Source organism: Eleginops maclovinus, chromosome 1 (genome assembly GCF_036324505.1).
Source record: "Eleginops maclovinus isolate JMC-PN-2008 ecotype Puerto Natales chromosome 1, JC_Emac_rtc_rv5, whole genome shotgun sequence".
Lineage (NCBI taxonomy): Eukaryota > Metazoa > Chordata > Actinopteri > Perciformes > Eleginopidae > Eleginops > Eleginops maclovinus.
This window is the reverse complement of record NC_086349.1, coordinates 15,782,073-15,806,906: the sequence shown is the minus strand read 5'-3', so window position 1 is coordinate 15,806,906 and position 24,834 is coordinate 15,782,073. Positions and strand designations below refer to the sequence as shown.

The window sequence follows — 24,834 nt, the reverse complement described above, 5'->3', positions numbered from 1 at the left end:
AGATTACGCAGTATTTCAAAGATACTTTAATGACTCATCCAGACATTCAACACATCCCACTCCTGTTTGTCAAGAGTCATCACCATCAACATTTTATCGTGGACTATGACGTGTGATATCACAGACATAGAGGCACAGTCCAGAAGTTAGCCAAACTTGTAACATCTCTATGGAGCTGAATGTACTGGATGAAAAGATCTCGAACGTTGTCGTATAATGTTGGTAAGATCAATGTAGGGACTAGAAAATATAATAAGTGTCAGTGGTATGATATAGAATCACTGGCTTGGACTCAGCTATCAAATCACATTTCAAGGAACGTCCCTTGGGTGTAGTGTCAAATAAAGAACTGATATACAACAACAAAGCCCCAGTTTTAAATAGTCATGGGTGCTTATGTTATGGTGAGCCAATCTGAGGACATGGCACATCGGTAAAAACAACATTTTATATGTCATCAAGCTTTCATTTAGAAATGTGTATTCACATACTATGCCTATAATCTGCCCTGAATATTAATCTGTGAGCAATGTGCATTCAAACCTGCAAATTGAGTACACAGCGATATGACGACTGTTTACCGAGTTCAGACAGCAGGCTTGTTTGGTGACCTTTTGGAAGTTTTTTCAGCCACTATAAGTGTGACAGAGTATTGTGTCCATGACAATAGACCACTGTTTTCAGTGCCGGCTTAAGCGATCACCATGGGGGACAGACAGAGCAAGGTGCAGTCCAAAACCTCTCTGCACAAAGAGTTACTGCTGCTTCAGTTTATGTAGGTTTCAGTGATTAATGCAGAGTGAACACATTTCTAAATTTAGTCCTTAATGTCAGGAGAGAAAGGCTGGGGAAAATGGAGGTCTGCTGATTTAGCACTTGGTGAAATAAGGGTGTCAAATGAATAGGCGGGACATATGGGTGGATCGTGACTGAAGCTGATGTATAAAAGAAGACTAGGAGAAGCAGGGTCTCCATACTGTTAAGGAACATCTAAATGCCATTTAGTGGACATGGGACTCACAAACCTTCTCTGTAAACAATCATAACACAGGCATGATATATTTGTAAAGTATATGCACATAGAAATACAAACATACATTCATATAGGAGGAATGGACAGGTCGTTCACTCCGAGGGCCTGGTGGAGGAAAACGAAAGAGCAAACAAACAAGTGTGTGAGTAGCAGAGGAAAAGTTTTGAAAAAAAAGAAAAAGGCTGATTTGTTTTGCTTTTAAAAACAGGTGTGTCAGTCCTTCATAATATCCTGTGGCATATATTGTAAAGTAAGTATAGTCCACGGAAGCCATTGATTTAGGGTTTCTCTAAGTTTGCGCTGTGTGTACGGGGGGGGGGGGGGGGGGGGTGCTGATTGGCCGACAAACTCTGTCCCTTCACAGTAGCTGGCAGGCGCCCGTCTTCTTGTGCTTGCGGACCTGCAGCGCCGCTCTGGTGGCCATCTCAAACACCTCCCGCACTCCATCCTTGGTCTTAGCCGAGCACTCCAGGTAGCCGAAGGCACTGATGCGGTTTGCCATGTCTCTGCCCTCCTCAGACTTAACGGGCTCCTGGAGGTTTGATATACAGAGAGTGGGTTAAATGATGCTGTGGAAGTAAGCATTCAACAAGGACATTATGCATTTTGGGCAATGGTTGAATGTACCTTAACAATTTTTAATTTACATTTTATGCAAATGATAACTTCTACTCCACAATATCTCATTGGCACTTCTTCACTTGTCTGACAGCTTGAGTTTTTTTCCACCCCCTTCCTGTCCATGGTAAACTATTTATTTCCAGACTTGGAGATTTTGTTGTTTGGATAAACTGAATAAAGCACTCCTTTATGTCTTGAGAAGGTTATCCTTATCCTTAAACTACTTAAAAACCTTGGATCGGATTTGTAATCCCTCGTCAAAGCTAAAAACGTTTTGACCTCAACAATGGTTAAAATGTTAGAGATAAATGGTCCTGATAGCGATGCTACAAACACAATGATCTTTAGGATCTATGAGGTACTGCCGTAGATTACACTAACAGTGTATATATAGTAGTTCAAATGTGATTTTTGAAAAACAGCTGCAATAAAATGTAAACATTCAATTAAATACAGCATTGAAAGTAGTCCCACACATGACATAATTGTACAACATTGACAGGGAACCTTTTTATATATATATATATATATATACACACTTAGAAGTTGGTGATAATACTAACCTAATTATACTTATAATTAAGTATGTATTTTAAAAAGGACACACAAACAAACACACACACCTGTTTCATCTTGGCCAGCTCTCTGCGTGTGTGTTCATCATTCCTAAGGTCCTTCTTGTTGCCCACGAGAATGATGGGGACATTGGGACAAAAGTGTTTCACTTCAGGGGTCCATTTCTCAGGAATGTTCTCTAAAAGGGTGGAAAAAAAATAAGGAAATTCATTATGCAGCAAATTCCAGACCTCTTTCCCTACAAGCACAGTTGGGAAAGGCCCTTACCATTTCCCTTGTGACTGTACAGACAAATATTGAGAGGTCGCTGACCCCTCCCTGATACATGCTGGAGCCTACAAGCCAAAACTTGTGATGCCAGAATATGATAGAGTAGGCGTACCACCTGTAGAATTGCCCATATCAACAAGCTCGAGGGAGAAAGCCTGAAGTACACGTGACATTTCCTACGTACGCTTCGAAACCCTCTCAACAAGAGCAGATACGTTAAAGTCTGAAAATGTGTTTGACTTGTTCCTTCCTTGTTAATGTAGAAACAACTACATTAAAACATTTCTTAAAAGTGCAATTGTCTCGATTGTACAATCGATTGGACCGACCAACACACGTTTCGAAAACGGAAAGAGGGAATCCATTTTTACCAAATAACGTATTTTTTTAAACAAATACAAAATATTTTATTTCATTATGATTATTATTAACATAACTCACAAACAAGCAGAAAAGGAAATAATTCCGAAAGTGCAGTAGGCATTGCGATGGCTAAAAAGTAAATTCCCACCAATTTTACGCACCGGAAACAGCCTGATAGTGTCAATCGGCTGACGCGGCTTAGTGTTTTGCCAAAAAATGGAGGGCAACGGCAATCAACCTGCGCGACATGAGAGACGAGTGATAACCTCTAATCACATGAGGAGTTCGATATGGAAGCAATTCGGATTTTGGGCAGAAGGACAAAGTGGTATGCAAACTGTGCGATCGTGAGTTCCCATATCACAGCAGCACTACAACTATGAGGGGGCATAATGCAGACTCAGGATGTTCTGGTCCACTGTCTGTTGTGGGGAATGTAGCGATCCTGCGTGTTGGCTAAGTGAAATATTTTCACTTTATTTTTATGTTAGCTAGTCCTCAAGTGAATTTTAAGTTTTATTTTCAAGCTATTTAACAATCGCCTCCGTATGCGAAATGTGTTCCATATTTATAATGGTAAACAGCCAGAAGCCTGCAGTAATGTTTTTCGTCACTGATGTTATGGCAGTCCATACTGCTTATTGTTTTTCGAGAATGCTCCTGTTTGTTATACACGAACTTCACGCAATAAATAATCATAAATGCTGACCTGTACGTCTCTTGCACCCTCTTTATGTTAGTCCTAATGGCAGTGTGTTGGCCTTTATTTAGACGTGGATAATCGATTCTACAATCGATTCAATGAAAATTTAAGCCTAAAAAATTGATTGTGATTTTTTCAAAAAGTGAAAGCCCTTTTTTCAACTGTATAAGTTATAACTTTTTAATTATTTATTCAAATGAGTGTAGTTGGGAAACAGTCATGTGTTAAGTGTGAAATTACCTAATTTACTGACTAAACCAGAACAGAAAACAGCTGTCTTAATGTCAGTCGCAGCCAGATAAATTACACCAATGGTTTAATCACACAAACACCATCTGAATAAGTCATCATAAAATGGATCATTGATTGTGGGATGTCTGCACAAAGGTCGAAAACAGGGAAATGTAATGAAAAAATACATCAATGATTCAAAGGGGAAAACCTATAGAAAGGCAGTGCAGTATATTTCACTCCTTGTTGTTAAAAATATGGACATTTAATGGAGCCTTTGCCAAATGCCTTCCTGTATCTCTATCGATTAACACTCTTTCAAAGCAAATTGTCTTCTATGCTCAGAGGCAAAAACATTCATGTATTTATAAATGTTTTTTTTATTCCTGAAAAGGACAGGATGATTTTGAAGATGTTATTTCAGTGTTGCTAGTGTGTAAGCAATTTGTATGTAACCTTACCTAAACTGTCAGGGCTGTCTATGGAGAAACACATGAGGATAACATGCGTGTCGGGGTAGGAGAGAGGCCTCAGCCGGTCATAGTCTTCCTGACCCGCTGTATCCCACAACGCTAACTCCACCTGAGGAAAAGGGAAGAAAAAGCACACGAGTGATGCAAGTGGCTGAAAACTCAATTTGAGACATCGTTAAAAACAGGGAAGGACTTTCCCACTTCCTTGACAGCAGGATGAAGAGGGGGGAAAAGACCAAAGAGAAAGAAAAAATAGGAACAGACTAACTGCCCCAGTGGTGGACATTGTTCCCATAAGATTTTCTTAGGTTGTGAGTGAACTGTTGCAGAGCAAAAAAGATATTTGTGTTGAGCCGGGTCTGAAGCACATGCTAGCAATGTAACGATTCCAAGTGGAAAGTAGAAAGGTCTTCTACACTGATTCTGGCTTAAGAATCTCCAAAGGGCTTTAGTGTGTTACTCCTGACTGCAATCATAGTTCCCAGTTTAGCTTGCCTACTGATTTAATCATTTAACTACCTTGTAAACATGACAGACACTGTCTCACTCCATGATATATCAGAGGACTGAGCTGTACAACATCTCCTGTTTGGGAAACTGGGGAACACTAAAGCATTACCAATCCTTTTCAGCTGCTTTTCGAATAATTTACCATTGAGTGTCTCTCAGGAGCCGACCTCCATCTGTGGCCTGTCTAAACTCCTTCTTGAAGCCTTCTGTTTCGGTTGTTGTAACCATAACCTAATATTATATAAGAATAACAAGCGAGGACACTCTTTCACTACCTTAAGTAATATTTCCCTAATATTTTTAAATGCATCCGTCTATCAAGAGTGATTGTATTATGCCGCACAGGAAACAGGGAGAGGAAATGGGACATTAGTCATGTTGTATGAGGGGGGGTTTCAACACAGGAAGGTAGCACTGATTCATTTCCTGTTGTTGGCTGGAGGTCTGCCGCTTTATAACAATAATTTCTTTTTTAAAACCACACGTTTCCTAACAATATGCATTTTTCCCTACGGATCTAGATGGTACTTGGTTCCCATCATGTGTAAACAGCATGGTTGGTTGAGGTGCTCCCAGTTTTAGCTTTAAAAAGGACTTCTATGTCTACTCTGAACTAAATAAATATTCATAAAAACCTATTTTTTACGTCTTAGCATTTTAAAGACTTTTAATTTGAACCATATTGTAAAATATATAATAATTCATCCAGTTTTGGCCTCAGACTCTTATTTAGATGAAATAATTTGATAGGTTTAGAGGGAAAATGGTTCCTTGATGGTAACTCAGTCATCGGAAAAGTGACAAGAACCCCTACACTGTTTATATGTAAGAGGTCACAAGCCGAACCGTGGGATTGTATCATGTTTTTAAATGTATAATCTCATTCAGTTAAGTAACTACTTAGATGAATTTAGTGGAGTAGAAACTACAATATTTTACTCTAAAATAAAAAGTAAATCTAAATTGTGCTGTACTGAATTTCCCCAATGTTCATTTTTTATAATCTTTCAGAAATAAAAATAAAAGTGACATTTAAAAAAAATAGAGTACCTGTTTCCCATCCACTTCAATGTCAGCGATGTAGTTCTCAAACACAGTGGGGACGTAGACCTCGGGGAACTGGTCCTTACTGAAGACGATGAGCAGGCAGGTCTTCCCACACGCACCATCCCCAACTATCACCAACTTCTTCCTGATAGCAGCCATCTACAAATGGAATACACTTGTATGATTCTATACATTAAGAAATGAGATCCATGAGAATGAACCAAACACCAGGAAACCAGTGAGAAGAAAGTGTCTTCAACCGTGTGGGTGGGGTGGGGGACACAAAGGGGAGTACAATGCAACCAGAAATAGTACAGTGAGGCAGCGAGGGAGAGGTAAAAAAAAAAAGAAGATGACCGAAGTCTTTTTTAGAGCCGCACCCTCTTCCCTTCCCTTTCCTGTGCTGCGTCCTGTGTGTGAGGTGGAAAACAGAGTCTGGCTGAGGGTTGTCACAGGGAGGGGAAAGCAGTGGGAGGGGAGGGAACAGGAGGAGCGCCACAGTGTTGGTTATGTTGCAGAATCAGTGCTCTAACACAGTACTGTATATGCACAGCCTCTGACAGAACCACATTAAAAACAATCCTTGTGTGTCTTCTACATCGCGGCAGCCTGGAGATCTGAATGCTCTGAAGCTCTGAATATTGCTGTCGTCTCCTCTATGGCTCACAATCCTCTGCCATTCTCTTTGCTTGTATCCATTAAAAGGTGTATACGTGCCATTGTATTGTTTCTGTTTCTGGAGAATGACCACATATATGTGAGGGAAATGTGGCTTGTCAGAGAAATATCTGGCCACACACACACGGATCAATAGCCATCTCCCACAAGCGGACTATAATGGAGAGAAGGCAGTAGTACAGCTTTCACCATCCCAGGACTACCTGGAGCAAAACAAAAACCTCCACTTCTGCCTTCACACCAAGTGTCCAAGTCAAACAGCACTCAGACACAGAAAACAACCGGGTGGTGAACAAGGTGAAGCATTTAGCAGCCAAGGAGCGAGTTAGTGGAGCGAGAACGAGCTAAAACAGGAAAAAGAACCGTCCGTAACTAAGGATGTTGTTCTGTATCTACTGGGTTAGAAAATAAGCATCTGTTTGATAACAAGTTCCCCACATAAATGTAAGATGTGATTGATTATATGCCATGATTCTGTTTACAACTTTTTTTCCCTGCAAAGTGGCCAAAAATAATATATTGCAGGTTTAAGAAAACAAGAAGAAGGCCTAACCCAAGAAAGCGCTTGAAAATAACTTAATTCATAATCATGGATTTCATCAGATCAACAAACCCCAAACACATACTGGTAGCTGCAGCATGACCCGCAGTCATGTTGTGCTGTGGGATAGTAAACAGGGTTTTGCTGCAGTTATGTGTATAAAGAGTTGGTTCCTCTGAAGTGGTCAGCAGGTGGGCTGGGAAGGTCCTGTTGATGCCAAAGTTTAGAGAAACTAAAGCCAAATCAATTCCTACAGGCCGCATGGTGGCTCCTCTAAGCACTGACCAACAGTTTATTCTATCACTATAAGACACCCTGGCTTCATGATATATTAGTTCTTTCTACAGCTTTGTTTAAAGAGATAATGAGCCCAGACATGTGTGGATGTTCAAGAATGAAATGTGCATTTCCATGTCCTTCCTTTGATTCTCTCAGCTTGTTTTGGACCCAGCTAACATTTTCACCACAAGGATTAAAAAGACAATTGTTCATATTCTCTCCAACATTAAATCAAACCAGTGTGTTGTCAGTTTGACTCTGGAGAGAGCCACCTGTTCTCTGTGATAGCAGGCTGCTGCTGCTCCATACATCATACTGTCACTGCCAGAAGGAAAGCAAGACACACAAACACACTCACACACACACATCTGGTGGCTACCATGCAGCTCCAGAAAGCTGCAAAGTGGTGTTAGTCCTGCAGATTGTGTGCTGAGACAAAAAAATGCAGCTTATTGATGACGAACTCCCACAGCTACAGCTAGTCTGCCAGAGGCAACACATGGTGCTTAGTGGGGATAATGCCCCCTTACCTTTGCACTAATGTGTGGGCACACTGCTAGACATGAAGACTGGGACAGAGACTCCTAGTACTTCTTTTGTCAATAAGAGTTGATATTAGGTTGCGTTCTGCTACCCTTAAACAGTGATATATACAACAGGTGATGCAAGCGTTTCCCAATATACAAATTAGAGTTAATCATTAGAAAAGCTGAGCAAACCAACAGTCTGGTCAATAGGCCAATATATGAATAGACTTGTGACACATTAACACACTTTGTGACATTACGGTTCAAGGTCAAGACCAAAAATGTAGAATGTATTGTTCATGTTTGTTATTGCTTGTAAGTTGTTTTTAAGTATATTGTCTTGAACAAACTGTTTCCTGAAGATGAGAAAGCCCTCAGTATGATGTCCAGTGTGAACTGTAAAATTCTGCAAACAGTTATAATCTAGTGTTACACTAACCACAGAAAAACTATTGGATTTTGTGGTACGGCATGGATGTTATCAATGCATTGTTTTTCAGGACTCTTTTAGTGTAAAATTATTATAGGAGGAGAAAACAATCCAAATACACTCAGTAAAAATTCAAGTGAATATCGTTGCCGAGTTAAAATTGCTCATAGATGCGGAAGGGAATTGAACAGACAAAGCCGCAGACGAAGCCAGTCACATGATTATACAGCTCCATTTCTGTTACAAAGAACAAGTAGGATTGAAAATGTACCTCTTCTAAATGTGCCTTACACACAGTGGCCTCGAGGAAAACAGGTGCTACAGCTGCCCATAACACGATGTTTTCACTCGGTCTCAGGGAGACTGATCCCGTATTGCTTAATGTTTGTCCCTGTGAGGCAAGGGACAAAGTTCTCATTCCCCGTACAAACGACAAAGACGCTTATTTCTCCCTCATTTCTCCCTTCTCACGCCCGGATTCGCAACACATTAGCCAGTCTTGATCATTAGAACTGGTAAGAGGTAACAAAAGCAATAAAAGACACCTTTAATCACATGGATCAGCAGACTCAAGGTATTTAGACAAATACTGCAGTTTGTGGACCATTTGATAAAGACAATAAAAAAAGCCCTAAAGGCTCTTTTATTCAATTTCATGTACAAGACCAACTGAAGCATAATCAACAATGTATGTTTCTAGAAATCTGTGTGTCTTCCTCTCAGTTGTTACAGTACAAAGTGTCCAATTAAACACAAAAGTAGGAGGGGCCATAAAGCTGAGGTCAGATTTTATCAGTTGCCTATAAGCTTTGAGACTAATCTTCAGAAGTTCAAATGATAAGCAACAGGAGACTCACAGATACTGTAAACCATATATTTGTGATGACATTAAGCATGGTGACCGACAACAATCCACAGAATGTGAGCTGATCCAGCCATTTATTGATGGATCCATGCTGACCATAGCCCCAATGAATTAAGTATTTTCTTGTTTTTTTCCTGGGTGTGCCATCTGTTTTGAAAAAAGCCCTGCTGTGCTTTGGGGAACCACACAGAGTTGTGAGGGAACTATGTGTGGAGAAAACAGCTGTTCTCAGTGATATTTTCAGCAGCACAAAATGCAATCAGCTGCTTTGGGATTTAAAAAATGCTTCTGTTTCAGAGGCAAGTTGCCGGTAAACCACACCTATAAATTGTTGGCAAGTGCATTTTGGCTTCCTGCCACCCTCAATGGGAGCGACTTGACAGGCAGCCCAATTATATGATGTTGAAAGGTTTTGCATAAATGTCACATCTCCTCATCACATGACCTTTACCATCTAGGTAAAGAGCATACGCCTACTAACTCCGCCGTAGGCGTATGCTCTTTACCTGGATCAATTTTTCCTGCAACGCAACCTTATGTCATATGACAAGGCACTGCTGCATGCATGTGTCCAATTAAATGCAGGAGGATTACTATGCAACATGAAGAGCATATTTCTACTTTTCACCTTATGATAATTTTTTATCAAAGATACAAAAAGTTACCGACATGATAACTTTTAAGAATTATAAAATACTATATCAAAAAGACATCGAAAATCCACAGAGAAACCTGAAGGTGTTGTCTCATGTTCTGACATGAGCGTGGAAATATCTAAGAAATTGTGATATGGTGAATTATGTAATGGATAAAGGGTCTATATATTATTTGGGTTAAACTACAATGTGTGTTTTGTTCCTCTCTTTAGTCAAATTCTAAGTGCACTACATACAAAATATCTGCCCTTGGCTAAAGATGTTGTCCAGAAGTTACTGAATATGGACATAAAAAGAAAAACATTGAATAAGGAGAAGATAAACAAACAAGATTTTAGCTGCTCAGAAGGCCTTCATCTGAACACAAAGGAATAAACATGTCTTCCTGTTTACCTTTTCCCTGGAAACTTACAAATGCAACTCTGGTGGGATAACCCCCTGTCAATAGAAGATAGAATCAGAGGACGAAACCCTCTTTATTAGTCACATACATGCACACAGCAGAGCACACACAGTGAAATTGGTCCTCTGCATTTAACCCATCCTAGTGCTAGGAGCAGTGGGCAGCTATGGGGAAGGGGGGATTGGAGGTGTCCGGTGCCTTGCTCAAGGGCACCACAGCAGGGCCTAGGAGGTGAACTGGGACCTCTCCAAGTAGCAGTCCACTTTCCATATTTCATGTCTGTTTGGGGACTTGAACCGTCGACCCTACGATTCCCAGTCCAAGCCCCTACTGACTGAGTTACTGCTGGACAACCAGTAGTAGTTGCCATATGAACAAGGTTTTGAGTTTTTACAGACACACATTTACTGAGTGTTAACAGTTCAGGTATCGACACACTGATTAGTGTAAGCAGCAAAAATGCATTCCAAGTGATGATTAATAACGGGTCACTGAGTGCTCACACACAACTCTGTCAGACTGTGTAAAATTGTGGGAGGACGTAAGCTTCGAGGAATGTCTCACCCACTTACAACACCCCTCACCCTTTTCTTCTAAACACACAGCATCCCTCCCGCCACCAGTATCTCTTCCTTTTGCGCCTGGTTAAAATGTTGAGGCCTGGATTACACATGAAGCACAACATGCCTGACATGCCTGACTGTCTCTGTGAACGTTTAACGAGATCAGGGCAGAGAACTGGAACAAGTGTCATGTACAGTCGATTACCTGTCCATGGACTTCAGCAAAAACTACAAAATGTACATCGATCTGACCCTTATGGTGCTGTGTGTCCAGAAACCATGGCATTAATCCTGTTGGAGGCTCAATAGGCAGTTTACATAAAGCCTCAACATGGATAAATCATAACTTTTATTTCTAGTCAAAACCCGTTGCCTACATTACCTACAATGCAACTACAACGGCCAACAGCTGAGTCATGGATTTGGTTGTGTTATTCGACAGGTCTGGTAAGTTAATTCTTTCAGTATCAAACATGTTGTCTTCAGAAGCCATAAATACTGCACAAACTAACTAATACTCTCCTGTAACACCTGTTAACAGATTGAAGCATGTTTTATTTGAAGCAAACTATTAAAGGAGGGCCCGGCTGTACTTTTTTCTTTACTGCAGAGCTACTTAATTGACCTAAGTACAGACAGTGCTTTATTTATTTCATATTTTATGTAGACCCACTTGAGGCTAAGTGTTCTCTGTGTTGCTGTATAATAAAGCATGTATACATACTGGATCTAACTATGATTGGAACCGGGGGCACCAAATATTGGAATGGATGACAAATTGTAGAGTAGCTGAAGCCGAGCTCGGATTATGAAGGTTGAATAAAACTAGAAATGACTGCTCAGGATCCAGGCCAGGGAAGCAGCTAAAGAAGAACGAGAACCTAGCTGGAGCCTGAAATAGGACAGAGCCATTGAGACTCCCCCGGCCCGATTCATCACAGTGCACACAGCTCAGCTCAGAGTAGAGGATGAAGGAGAGAAAAATATCACACAGAATCATCCTTTCATCCGCCTCTGCTCGGAGAGCAAACAGGCAGAGAAGTCAGAGCAGATGGAAGGAAGGAGAGGCGTGGTGATCAAAACTGCAACATGAATGTGTTGTAGCACAAGAAACACATATAGAGAAACTTAGAACATTCCAAAGTGTAGTGAGTAAGTATTTAGTTGTTATTCCCTATTACAGTTACAGTTAGAGTGGATTTGGAAAGGGGCTAATCAAGGTTTTGTTAGAAATCATTGATTCTTTACTGTTTCTTTATCTCTCTCTCTCCTCCACATCCTCCTCCGGTCTCTCCCTCTCTCCTCATCTCATTCTTTTCCTCTCTCGCGCTTCCTGTGTTGCAGTGTGATGTCACCGTCAGGGAGCTAATGTTCCGTATCCTTAGGGTGCTGCATTCCTCCTTTCCGACACACACACAGCACAAATGAAAAGCCAAAGCTGAAACACATGTACGCAACTTGGATGGAGTCATCAGCACCAACACCATGACAGATCCTCTCATCCATCCAGTCCATCTGTGCCCTACATTCATATGCAATATCAAATCTGAATACTTTTAAATGCCTTATCTTAAAATGTTTACCTTTCAACTTTGGCTGCAGTGAAATGCATAAATAGCTGCACCTAAGAGACATATGATATGATCACCTTTTGCTGGCTAACGCGGCAGAAACACTTCCGGTTTTAACTCCAAATATTGAAGGTCCTGATTCAGAATGATCAGATTACTGTCACATGTTAATATGATATAAATGAAGGTTTAACAGGAAGATCTTTTAATTGATGCAAATTGGTAGACTACATTTCTCTAGAGAAGACTCTCAAACACGAAATCCACTCACAGCCGTTGTACAGTGGAGCTACAAACTTTAGCTGAATACAGACAATAGTGTCAGATAGCACAGAATAGCCAGCTATCTTTTTACTTTAGCAGTTCCTTTATTCACAATACAGCTGTATACACTATATTGCGTGCAGGCTTTGTGTTTTCCATTTGTCTTCGATAATAAAACAGAGGACAGATGAAAGGTTTCATGAGAGGTTTGTTAGCATCTCTGCCTAACAAATCTGGGTTATTTGCCAAATGGGAACTGGATCCAAATAAAGGAACGGGCTCTGATGCTAATGTTACTCAGAAGAAATGTTTACATTTACAAATTGGGCTTTTAGGGACTTCCTAAAACTGAAGCAAGTACCAAGATCCCAACAGGAAACCCTCCCTGAGATAATTCTCCTCCCAGATGACGTTCTCATCTGCATCAGTCTGAGACACAGATTACCATCTGATATTTAGAAAACAGAAAGTAGGCTAAACTAAGCATCATACTGTGTTTGGTGTAAAAGAAACAATACGTGTTTTAGTATGATAGTGGCCTCCCTGGGAATCACTGCAGATGGAAAATTATTCTGACTAATCTAAGACAGGATACTGTGAAACATTGTGTTTAAACACATTGACTGACAAGCACCTATAGCTTGACAATACACAAAGTAGCAGATCAAATAAAATAAAATGAGCTTGAAGGATGGACAAACTGTTCATTGGGAATCCCCCTTTCTGTGGATGCACCACTTCCTAAATCTTGCTAGGAAGAACTTCCTGTGTGTGCCTCAGTCTGGCACGTACAATAGGCGACAACACTTGTAGTAGGTCAGTGTTGGAGAGCATGCCAAGGGGAACAAAATGGGGTTCAGCATCAGGGTGAAATGGCCTCTGGCAATCCTGGCATATATGGAGATTTAGCTCCATAACAGCTCCATTAAGGCTTATGTACTGACCTAGCCTTTCAGTTTCTTCTGAGATGACCGCAATAAGGCAAGAAGAAAAGAATCAGGCTGCATTCCACACATTACACGGGTTGTGTGGCTGGGTGGGAGTGTCACTCAAATGACCCATTTAACATCAAGTGTCTGCACTACGATTGTTACTTGGTACTCCCTCATGGCAGGGTTGTACAGCAAGTTCATTCCAATGCTTATATTCAACTCAATGTTGTTTCGACTCGTATGACATTTACATGCTTCTTGATTCACAAAAGAATCAAAACTATAACCTTAAATAATTTGTATAACAATATGGATTAAATATTTTTAATTTGTTTTTGTTTATGCACAACACCCCTATGCTTGCAAACCATTAATAAAACAATGTTTTGTTTAGAGATATTTAACTTTATCACGACTTGAATTGTTGTCTGGCAAGGGTTCCTCCCTATGCTATTTTTTTCAAAATAGTTTACCACAACCTAAATTTGTTTGGACAAATACGAATGTAGGCTTTGAAATAGCGCCCACTTCTCCCAGATCAGCTTTGGATTACATCATTTGATAAAGTGAAAGTCAAAACGGATGGTGTTGACAACAGTAGACATCACGACTTTTGCCTTCACATGAATGTGTTCTCGATGGGGAACCTCCACATCATGTCCTTACACTGCAGTAGCACTGATTTGTGTTATGTTTGTATGACTGGGTAACACTTCCATTTCTGACCACAACCTGCAAACAGCTTAGTCAGCTGTTCATCAATGACATCATACTTGCTCCTGTAGTAGCCACAAAAACACAGACACTTGACGCAGACACATTCACACATATAGCTAGGAACTGGGTCTATTGGAAGATATGTGTAATCATTCCTTCTCTGTGTATTTGACTGCAGTTTCACATCCTGTTGGCTGGAAAGCCTAGAAAGAAACACAAATGCAAACTAGTGATATGCATCAGCTGCACTCTATATAGTGCAGCTGATGCATATGTTTTGCAGGGCTCAGATAAAAAAATAAGGGAGCCTTTTTGTCATGGGGAACGTGCAAAGAAGTTCCGGTCAGATCTGAGGGTCTGTGCTACAGGAGCCGAGCAGCACAACAAGGGTGTGGTGACTCCGAGAGAGGAATTTCCTCGGGACGGACATATGTTTTTTATCAGTTATTTAAAGAACAACAGGCAAGGATTAGAGACTTTTGGACCAAACAACTAAACGAAAAAGCTCGCTAGTACGGAAGTCTAAAAGTGTTTTGATTTGTTTTGCCTTCAAATAATTCCTGTCAAAAGGAACACCATACGATAACATCAACTCCCCAAACTGGTCAAACAGGTTCATGAAGAGAAAGAGGCGATGAAGTTTTTTTACAGCGATTAAAATCCTCTCTCTCTCTGCCTTCACAGCTGAAGTCCATATCATTAAATTACGTAATGAAGTAAATTGTGGGTAGAGACAGGGCTGGGCCACGGTGGAAGGAATGCCTAGAAATGACCGACTGGAGAGAACAATCAGGCGTGTCCCCAAGTTGATCATACTTTTCACCCATGTATTACTATCAACTAAATGTCGAAACACTCGTCCATTCCGCGGAAAAACTTCTAAGCAAGTAACAGGTTTCAACGCGCCGAGCTGCTGGATCTCGGATCCTTAACGTGTCTTCTGAAGCTACTTTTCCTATTTACATTAACGTGTTTTTCGGGTGTGGCTAAATTAAATGAGTTTAAATAAAGAAAAACTCTTACCCTTTCAAGAGTGAGCTGTTAAATTGTCAAAGACCTCCGTGTTCCCCTCCTGCTCTCTTCCGTCCCTTGAAGCAGCTATAGCCAGAGTAAAAACCAACCAAACCGATACTCACAAGACCCGCCCATCATGCTGCATTCACAGTCCGATCGAACATTTAGATAACCAATTTGTAATCATTGATCATAATTTTGATTTATATTTTGAATTAATAACTTAAAGGTACACAGTAACTAAATATGTAAATTGAATGCAGTGGAGTAAAAAAAACAAAAAACAATGTTCCTCCAAATGTAGTAAAAGTAAACATTTAAAGTAGTATAATGTAAAAAATAATAATCAAGTACAAATACCTCCTTTTTTTCCTTGAGTAAATGTATTTAGCTACATGACACCACTGCAGATGATGATGTCAATCAAACTGTGACTCGGGTACCGCCTATTTCAAATAGGAGAACATCAAATGGAAAGCTTGCCATTTTGAGTTCCAACATTTGGAGAGGGTTTTCGAGTCCCCTGACCGGCATAAATGATAACAATTTCAAAGAGTCTGCTTCGTTTCTTCACACTTTGTACTATTCAAATCATATATGTCTTATATTTGCATCCAGTGACAAAAACAGCCCTCAACATGTGCCATAGCCTGCATACTGGACAAAGTAGGGGAGACGGTCAAATGCACATTCTTCCTTCTGAGCATAACGTTTGAGATTACAAAGTTCCTACCCGGACCTGAATGCAGCACGGTGTCTATGCTGTTTGAGATTCCAGCGCCTGCACACTATTGGCTGAAATTTAACCGTTACAAGGTCCCTGCCCTTTACGGGAATAATGACATCATTATGTTCAGAAGTCATTTGTGTTTAAACTTGTCACCATTAGTGTTTTCCATTATGTTACAAGAAAGGTTTCAATATTACTCGCTGTTCTCATCATTGTCATCATCATCACCATCAACATTATTATTAATATTCGTCTTATCATTGCTTGTGTAAGGAAATGGACTTTGACCCAAGAGCTTTTTCTCCCACAGTGCAACAGGAAATCACACAACAGGGATTTGAGCTTTTTAACATGCCATTCTCTCAGTAGGGTCTTAAGTTCATTCCCCTTAGACTGCAGTACACTGTAAAAACACAGCAGCACCAGGGTACGAAGAACATTTCGAGGAAATAGAGCGGGCATATTACTAATGCACAGTAGCCTTTTTAAAACAGGCTTATCAAGACAGAGTTGTTTTAAAAAAGTAAATCGGGAAGTATTATCCAAACGTAGCCAAACAAAAACAATAGCAGCACATTTCTAGTGATGTTGCCTCTCTTGTGGGGGGGGAGAAAAAAAAGTGAAAACAAAGATTTAGTTGTTTACAGGCATGAGCCTCATCCTCCACAACAAACTATATGCATCTTTAATCTCTGTATCCTGGCTCTTTGAAAGTAATTTGAGCAGATCTCTGCAGTTTCCATGGTAATGCCCACATACTGTAGTTTCAGATAAAACGGTGCACAGTGGCACTTCCCAGTCCCATACAGCAGTGATGCTATTTCTGTAAACTGACTGGGAGGGGGAGCTGCTGGATGATGTGTCTCGACTGGAGAGAATGATGAACGTTTGAAGTGCAGCTGCAGTTCAGAGAGAACATAGCCCTGCACCCATGCGCTCTGACTTTCTCACTCCGTCCTTTATCGAATGGATATTGTCACAAGGAAATTAGGTGCATAAGCATATTCCTAAATTAAGATGGTTGGATTGTTTAAAATCATATATAGTTAAGAACTTTTAATATTCAATTGGGTTACTGTCCAAATTCATCAAACTTTTGAGTTTCTCAGGTTGAGAGAACTAGCAATAATGACAGGTTACATCGTTCACATTTAAAATGACAAATCATCTGAACAGTGCAAGCTTTTGAGAAGTCAAGAAAGAGATGCTGTATGGTTTGTAGTCATGAGATAGGAATATTAGGCCCAAATAAAGTCTGTTGACCAAATTGTCAGAAAGAAAAAGTACTCAGCACACCATCAAGTTCAAAGTTCTTCACAGGAAGACATGACTTAATTGCAAATATGCTACCTTCTAAGTCTGGAAAAACTTGAAAATTGCAAGAAAACTAAAGATTAGTAGAATCAAAGAGTCATTTTCACCAATACCGAAAACATGATTACGATACTTGAGCTTATTCCAAAACAGCACAGAAGCATGGACCAGGTTGAGTGGTGTTTCCAGTGTTTAGCAGCACTGATGAGCGTAATTCTCAGTACAAAAGTCAAGGGCTATATTGAACTCCTTCAGCACCTCCAAATGCAAAATAAATCAAACTTATAAGTGAGCTATAAAAAAGCAGATTTCCTGACCCATTTAACAAAACATAAGGCCCTGATATTATCGCTATATCTGATGTATCTAGTTCACTGACCAGTATGTTTACTGGAGTTTCCAGTCTGGGCTTGGTTATATTATATACAGCACAACAAGTTTGTCAGCCCCAAGGCCAGTCTGTCATCACCCACACTGCTTTAAGTAAGATCAACTGTATCACAGTAGACATAAAGGGGAGTACGGGAATTTCATAATATACAGTGTAGCCTAGAGGATCTGCTGAGTGATTTACTGCAGAGAGGGAGGCTGATTGCCTGGAAGCAATACACAACACCTATAAAAAGAAAATGGTTCTGAAGTGTTTTTAGCTTGTGTCATGACACTTCACCAAATATATAATTAAAAATCTATCATTAAAAATTACTGATAGATTTTAAATGATTGTAGATTATATTGTTGCATCGCCATCTATGTGACATCACTTAGTGAGCTAAGTTTAAGAGATGATATTAAACAAGTTTTGAGAAACAAACAATATTCTGGGTAACTACATACACACTGCCTGGCCAAAAAAAAGGTCACACTCTAATATTCGTTGGACCGCCTTTAGCTTTGATTACGGCACACATTCGCTGTGGCATCGTTTCCACAAGCTTCTGCAATGTCACAAAATGTATTTCTGTCTTGCATTAACTTTTCGCCAAGATTTTGTATTGATGACGGGAGATTCGGACCACTGCGCAAAGTCTTCTCCAGCACATCCCAAAGATTCTCAATCGGGTTCGGGTCTGGACTCTGTGGTGGCCAATCCATGTGTGAAAATTATGTCTCATGCTCCCTGAACCACTCTTTCACAATTTGAGCCCGATGGATCCTGGGATTGTCATCTTGGAACACATGCCCGTGCCATCAGGGAAGAAAAAATCCATTGATGAAATAACCTGGTCATTAAGTATATTCAGGTAGTCGGCTGACCTCATTCTTTGGGCACATAACGTTGCTGAACCTAGACCAGACCAACTGCAGCAACCCCAGATCATAGCACTGCCCCACACAGGCGTGTGACCTTTTTTTTTGGCCAGGCAGTGTACATGATTGATGAACATGTTCCCATCCCTTTCCCTGCGAGCCTATCCAACGACAACCAAAACAATTTCTTACAAAGAGGTATCATGGAACATAAATGTATACAAAACTGCTATATGACCAACATAATAATAAAGAAAAACAACAAAAAAAAACAGCTGGAAACACTATACAACAAAATGCCAAACTGATCTATAGACAATTGGTAAGGAAATGTGGTCAAATGATCCACAGAGAGTTCATCTGAGAAACAGCATACATTAGAAAAAGCCAAAGCAGTATGTCAATTCTGTAATGCAACATTGACTGATGCGTTTGGGACCACATCTGACTTTCATCGACACTTAGAGAAGAAGCATAACATGGGAAATGAGTGTTGAATAAAGGTGGCTATGTTGATTGTTAGCTCTTGAGTTCAACATAAAATGTTTGTCTGCTATTCCTTTTGATTATTTTATCCATACATTGCTTGCACGTCATGCATTGTGGGACTCGCACTGGTCTGGACTCGATCTCTAGTGACTCTTAATCTTGGTCATGACTTGGTTATGGTGGTATTACCTACAACACTACACCCTTTCATACACCACTGTTGTGATTTTGTTACCAAAAAGTGAACAATTGAGCATACAGTATCACAGTATACCCTAACATTGCATCACATTGTCCTGGTTATGATATAAACCTTAAGAAAGGATAAACATTTGATAAACGGACGTTGACAGGACTTAATGACCTAAGCGTTTCATTAATTTATCAAAGGTTTATATTATCCAGTTTCACATTTCTTTCATCCTCAAGACACAACACCAGAATATCATTAATATTTCTGCTCACCCATTTCTCTTCTTTTCCCCACACTGATTATTATGGATCAGCAAACACAGAAAAAAAGAGAAGCTTGAAGCTGCAGTGAACTACTGAGTCACCCATCTCATGAGAGAGGAGAAGGACTAGATGTCCTCACCTGACCCTTGTGGCATTAAGAGAGCTAAAATGTGAAGACACAGCACCACTTAGTGGTGTATCACACACACTACAACCCGTATATCGCTTCTTACAAGGTGATCTGCTGGGAATAGAGAATGCTGATGACAGGTGACAGAAAGGAATCCCTAACCCTCATCAACATAATTTTGTTGAACCAATAGAGACAACAACTGGAGTCATTTTCAGTCTAAATGCTTTGAAAGTAAAGGTCCCGCCATTAAGAGAACATTTTGGAAATAGACCTTCATCATGCATCAAATTCACAATGTGGTCTGAATATCTTTAGGTAAAGCCAGCCCGAAACGACAAAGCTATATGTGAAAATCTAAAAAACAAATGAAAAATAGATTTAAAGAAAGAAAACATAAAGAAGATTCGCTGGCTCAAGATTCTGTTTGGTTATTACTGTTTACTGAAATGTATGTGAAATGTCACTATGGGCTCTGGGAACATGAGATGGGCATTTTTCCAAATTTGCTGACATTAACGATTAATCCGTTTATCATGAGAAATCATGAATAAACTGCAGGCTTTGTCTACAAGAATAGTTCAAAAATTGGATAGGGAAGGCAGATCAATAAGAAGTATGTCTCATATCCAAACTGGGTTTTATAATCATTATATTCTATTGTTACACAACATGTATTCAATGTGCTAATGCACCAATAAATAGCATATGTTGAGTAGAAACATTTCATTCGCAAAAATATCAAATACAAAACATAAAAAGGCAATTATTGATGCATTCACTGTCTCAGGTGTTTGAGATATTATCGATTGTTGTAATATTTGGCTTTACAAGGTAGATGAACAAAACCTAATTTATTTGTATCTCCCTACCTACCTGTCTACCACCTGGGCTTTAAATGACACTCATCATTACAAATACTCTTAAATGACCACATCATTCATCTGTGATAAGCTAAATGCATTTTTAGCAGTGTAACATTTTTCCTACTGTGCCATACAGCTTGCAAGAGATCTGACCACTAGAGGGACCTAAAATCACATAAATAGTTCAATAGTGACACTAAACACAACTCCTCTGGTGCAGCTTGTGCTTCTCTCTGTGTTGCATAACAAGTCATTTTCTTTTCACATAGTGCTTTAAGAGACACACTTTTACCAAAAAATGACATCCCATGAGCCACCCCTGCCAAATTGTCATGTTTGTTTCCCACTTCAAAAGATACGTTCAGGATTTTTAAACTAGGCCAAAAGCAAATAAAAAGAATCATATATTTCCACAAGATGACATTTATAACTTGCAATATCGTCTCCCTCCTCCTACTCAGGCTTGGAGCTGATTTTTCTTCAAAATAGTGCTATTAGTAGCAGGGAATGTGGGCTCACTGGTTTTCTCCTCTCTAAAGTGTCTTTCATCTTAGCTCCCTCTGGTGTCTTTTTCCTCAGTAAGCTGGAGTCAGTTGAGTAAAAGAGACAACTGGGAAAAGAGAAAGAGTGAGTCAAAATTATCCCTGCTGCCTCATATACAATGCTCCCAAATTGCAGCCAATAGGCATCATGGGTTATCATTAATCATTAGTAGATTGTGTCATCAGGGGGAAATGAGGAGGTCAGAGTAAAGAGGTGAGGGGAAAGGGGAAGCAGGTGGGAAAGGAAGGGTGAGGGAGGCATGAGACAGATGAATGGATGCAGTGTAGTCCCACTGGCAGCGTATACAAACGGACTGAATTGCTTTCAGTGGCCGTGCTTTGCACAGTGATGCCTCTATGGGGTTATAGACACACATCTGTATGGATGGGATGTCGTCAGGCAATTTAAACCTGTATGAATGTATTGAAGAAAAACCCAGCCTGGACAGAGTTTTGTTCAACAGACCATATTCAGAAGGAGTTTAAAAACAATTGCCTGCTTCTTGCAAGGCTTTACAGAGATGAGCAAGCTACGCAAACATAAAAACCAGGAATTGAGGAGACAGTAAAAGTTTAATCCTATTTCACTTGGGCCAAATATCTAGCAGTGCTGCTTAAATATGTTAAGCTAAAGGCATGCATCTGTGCTTGTGTCTGTGTCTAATCCATCTTATGTACACTGAACCACAGTGTGGCAGAGTGGTGGATGCATGGATTGGATAGCTTTTCAATGCAATAAAAAGCAGTCTCTAAACCTAGAGAAACTACTGTATATGCTCTCCATCGCTCCCTCTCCTAACTGTACTATAGTGCAGTATACACCTGACAAATGTATTGTAAAAAACTTGCTCTTCAGCCTCCAAATAGAGCCCTTTCTGTCTGATTCCACCCTGATAAGAACTAAAGCTGTTTATGAGATTTAGAGAAAGAAAGAGGGAAGGAGAGACAGGCTGGAAGAGAGAAAGACAGAAAAACTAAGCACAGAGAGGATTAAAAAAAAGAAGAAGGGAGAAGGAGAGACAGATATTCCTGTCCCTGAACCGGTAGTGTGGAACAACATAATCCTATATTTTTATGGCTGTTGTTTTTCCTGAAAAGCTTTGGATTATGAGTGGCTGTTGCATGATAACGCTTGTATCTCATTGTGCTCTATAGGAGATTATAAAATGGGACCCCATGGCCCTACTGCTGCTCAGATGAGTGAAGCTGGGAGGTGAATACACAAGGAGAAGGGAAGAAGACTTCTGAGTTTGACTAAGGATCTGTTAAAAATGAAAACAATCTCCCTCTGTTTCTTACATTTATGAATCTCTACTGATCCCCAGTTACTGAAAAAAACATAAGAAATACTGCTTTTATTTGTCTTTTGAACTTGTGCCATCATCTTCACCACTGAATATTTTAAAAAGCCATGGAAACAAGTCTCTTGTTGCACTGAGAGAGCTCTCCAGCTGGTGTGCATATCATCCTCCATGTATGAGTTAACTGACTCCATCAGACATGGATATCTGGTATAAGTTAAATGATCATCACTCTGGATCATCTTGTTCCAGAGCAGCTCATGTGTGACTAAACTCGTATCACTGCATTTCTAATCAACACCTTCGAGCATTTTCTATTCTTCTTGCGTCAATGCTTAATGTGTGTACACCAGCACTCTATTTCCAGGTTTAGCACTGTATGCAAACAGTGCTCAAACAGCCCCGAAGAGAAAGGTTGGCTTCTGCCTGTTGAGGACAGTCTATTCCTGTAGAGGTGTCCCTGGTGCCCTCCTGTTGCATCTGCGTTTGTGTTAAACCCGACAAAGCGTAAAGGAGTGACATTTTGAGAACAAGCAGAACAGAACATCAAGTAGTGACATGATTATTTTCATTTCCTCCTTGTTGTGTTTGTTAAAGTCAACTAGATGAGACGAAGCTACTGACTATCATGTCCTCAAGATTACATGTGTGAGCGTTGGACCACTGAGTTTACATTTCAAAAGGATTTAAGGAGTTGTTTCCACTTTGACTGGTTTGGATAATAGGGAAAGATAAAGAAAGCAATTGCTTTTTCACATTATCATATGAATTCATATTCTTTATTTATTGGACCAAATAAAAACTAAAATAAGACGCTGGAGTGATCCAAGGTGTCTTTAAATCTGAATAAAGCTAGGTCGCACTAAGTGATATCCCACAGAGGATTATAACCCTTTGTTGTCTAAAACTTTTTTTTTTAATTGGCCGCAACTCACATTAACTGTTGTCATCAGTCATGTTTCCACTATTCACTGTCCGTCCAGCACCAGATCGCAGGCGGACATAGTTACTGATGAGCTGGGGAGTACAGTGGAACGTTAAGCATCTAGAGCAGGAGGCAAAAACAGAGCTAAAGGAGAGCCCATAATTGATTTATACATTTACACAAGTATCTGCATGACACAAGGTTTTGCTAATGTTTTATTACAGTGAACATATGACAATGTTGAGGTTAAAGTAGTTCCACAACCCCCTAAGTGTTAAAAGAAATAAATACTGCTTTAAAGGAGATATGGGTTATTTACCTGCAACAGCTAAATGCATCTTCACCCACATTTATTCATCATCATGTTTTCGAGCAGCTCCAGCAGGTTAACGGTGCGAAAACACCTTAGATTTTTTTAAAGCAGCACCGATCCAGCTCTCCATTGAAATGCTCTCAGTAACTTTGTCATGTTGCTCTAAAGTCAAATGCCAGACTGGCTTTCTCAGGGGAAATGTTCGAGTCTGGCCATCTGAAAAACAGCGGGGGCTCTTTGATGGTCCAACGGAATCATTCAGATTGTTTCCGTGTACTTTAAATGACACTTAACATAAAGGAATTACACTGAAATGGGATCAGTGAGGTGTGTCTAAGATATCTGTAATGTAATTTTAGTGGAGCAAACTGTGGTGTAGTTACCGCTAATGAGAGTCCCAAGCAAGGCTCATGTAGCTTTCATGCTGCAATGCAAGTCCATCAATTAGCAACGAGGGCATAGACGGGTCTTTCATGGTCTTTCGGAGCTTTAAAAGAATTAGTCCGTTTGAACATTTACATCTTTGAGTAAAGGAAGGAGAGAGACAGACAAGAGGAGGGAGTTCAGTTTGTAGCTTGCTCCCTGCTTCTATCTGAGATAAAGTGTTCTTTGCCGAGGGCAGCTCTGACTTTCAACTCAATTTACAGCCTGTGATAAGTGATCTACTGTATCTCTTCTTACACCATAACTCGCATTCTTCTGAGAAAAACTGAGTAAAAAAATAAGCTTCTTCAGCTGTTTCAAGTTCACAAATGAATGCAGAGATTCCTCTGTCAGGGGGAACTTTAAAAAAATGTGTTATATTATTTCCACAAAATGTTTAATTTTGACTAAATATGGTAAACAATACATGTTTATAGCATTTTGGTCCAAGCTCTGTGTAATGATTGTCCACGCTACGCATATGCAGTACTGTATGTCCCTTACGTTCCCTCAAGGATGTGATTAGTCATACATGAAGGTTGTAGAAAAAAAGGACTATGACTTACAGACAGAAGGAGACACACAGACAGAAGGGAGGGAGCGCAACAACGTAAGTTAGCGAGGCGAAGGTTAGTAAGAACAGAGGAGCTGCCATCAGAGTGGATAACACAACAAGTAACAAGCAGCAACAACAGTGACAGCTACACCTTCCAGCTGCTGTCTTTCATATGCTAATGCTGGTATTACTGCCTGCCAATGCAACACAGAACACAAAGTGTGTGTTTTGTGTGTTTATTCCAAGTGAAGCGCTCTGTGCCACATGGTAT

The 24,834-nt window shown here is 40.1% G+C and overlaps 1 protein-coding gene across 1 annotated transcript; it reads right to left on the bottom strand.

Moving 5' to 3' along the window:
* Positions 1-8: 8 nt before the first annotated feature.
* LOC134869584 (rho-related GTP-binding protein RhoA-D-like) lies at positions 9-15,395 on the bottom strand. The gene is made up of 5 exons (XM_063891342.1): positions 15,277-15,395; positions 5,831-5,986; positions 4,259-4,379; positions 2,278-2,408; positions 9-1,565 (listed from the first exon to the last, which is right to left on the bottom strand). Exons 2-5 carry the CDS (start codon positions 5,984-5,986, stop codon positions 1,392-1,394), a joined length of 582 nt encoding a protein of 193 aa, XP_063747412.1. The 5' UTR covers positions 15,277-15,395; the 3' UTR covers positions 9-1,391.
* Positions 15,396-24,834: the final 9,439 nt, after the last annotated feature.

Coding starts and splice junctions, on each gene's coding strand:
- LOC134869584 (XM_063891342.1), bottom strand. CDS start 5,986: ATGGCTGCTATCAGGAAGAAGTTGGTGATAGTTGGGGATGGTGCGTGT. Junction 4,380..5,830: donor TTGAAGTGGATGGGAAACAG/GTACTCTATTTT, acceptor CCTTTTCCTCAG/GTGGAGTTAGCGTTGTGGGA. Junction 2,409..4,258: donor AGACAGCCCTGACAGTTTAG/GTAAGGTTACAT, acceptor CCACCCTTTTAG/AGAACATTCCTGAGAAATGG.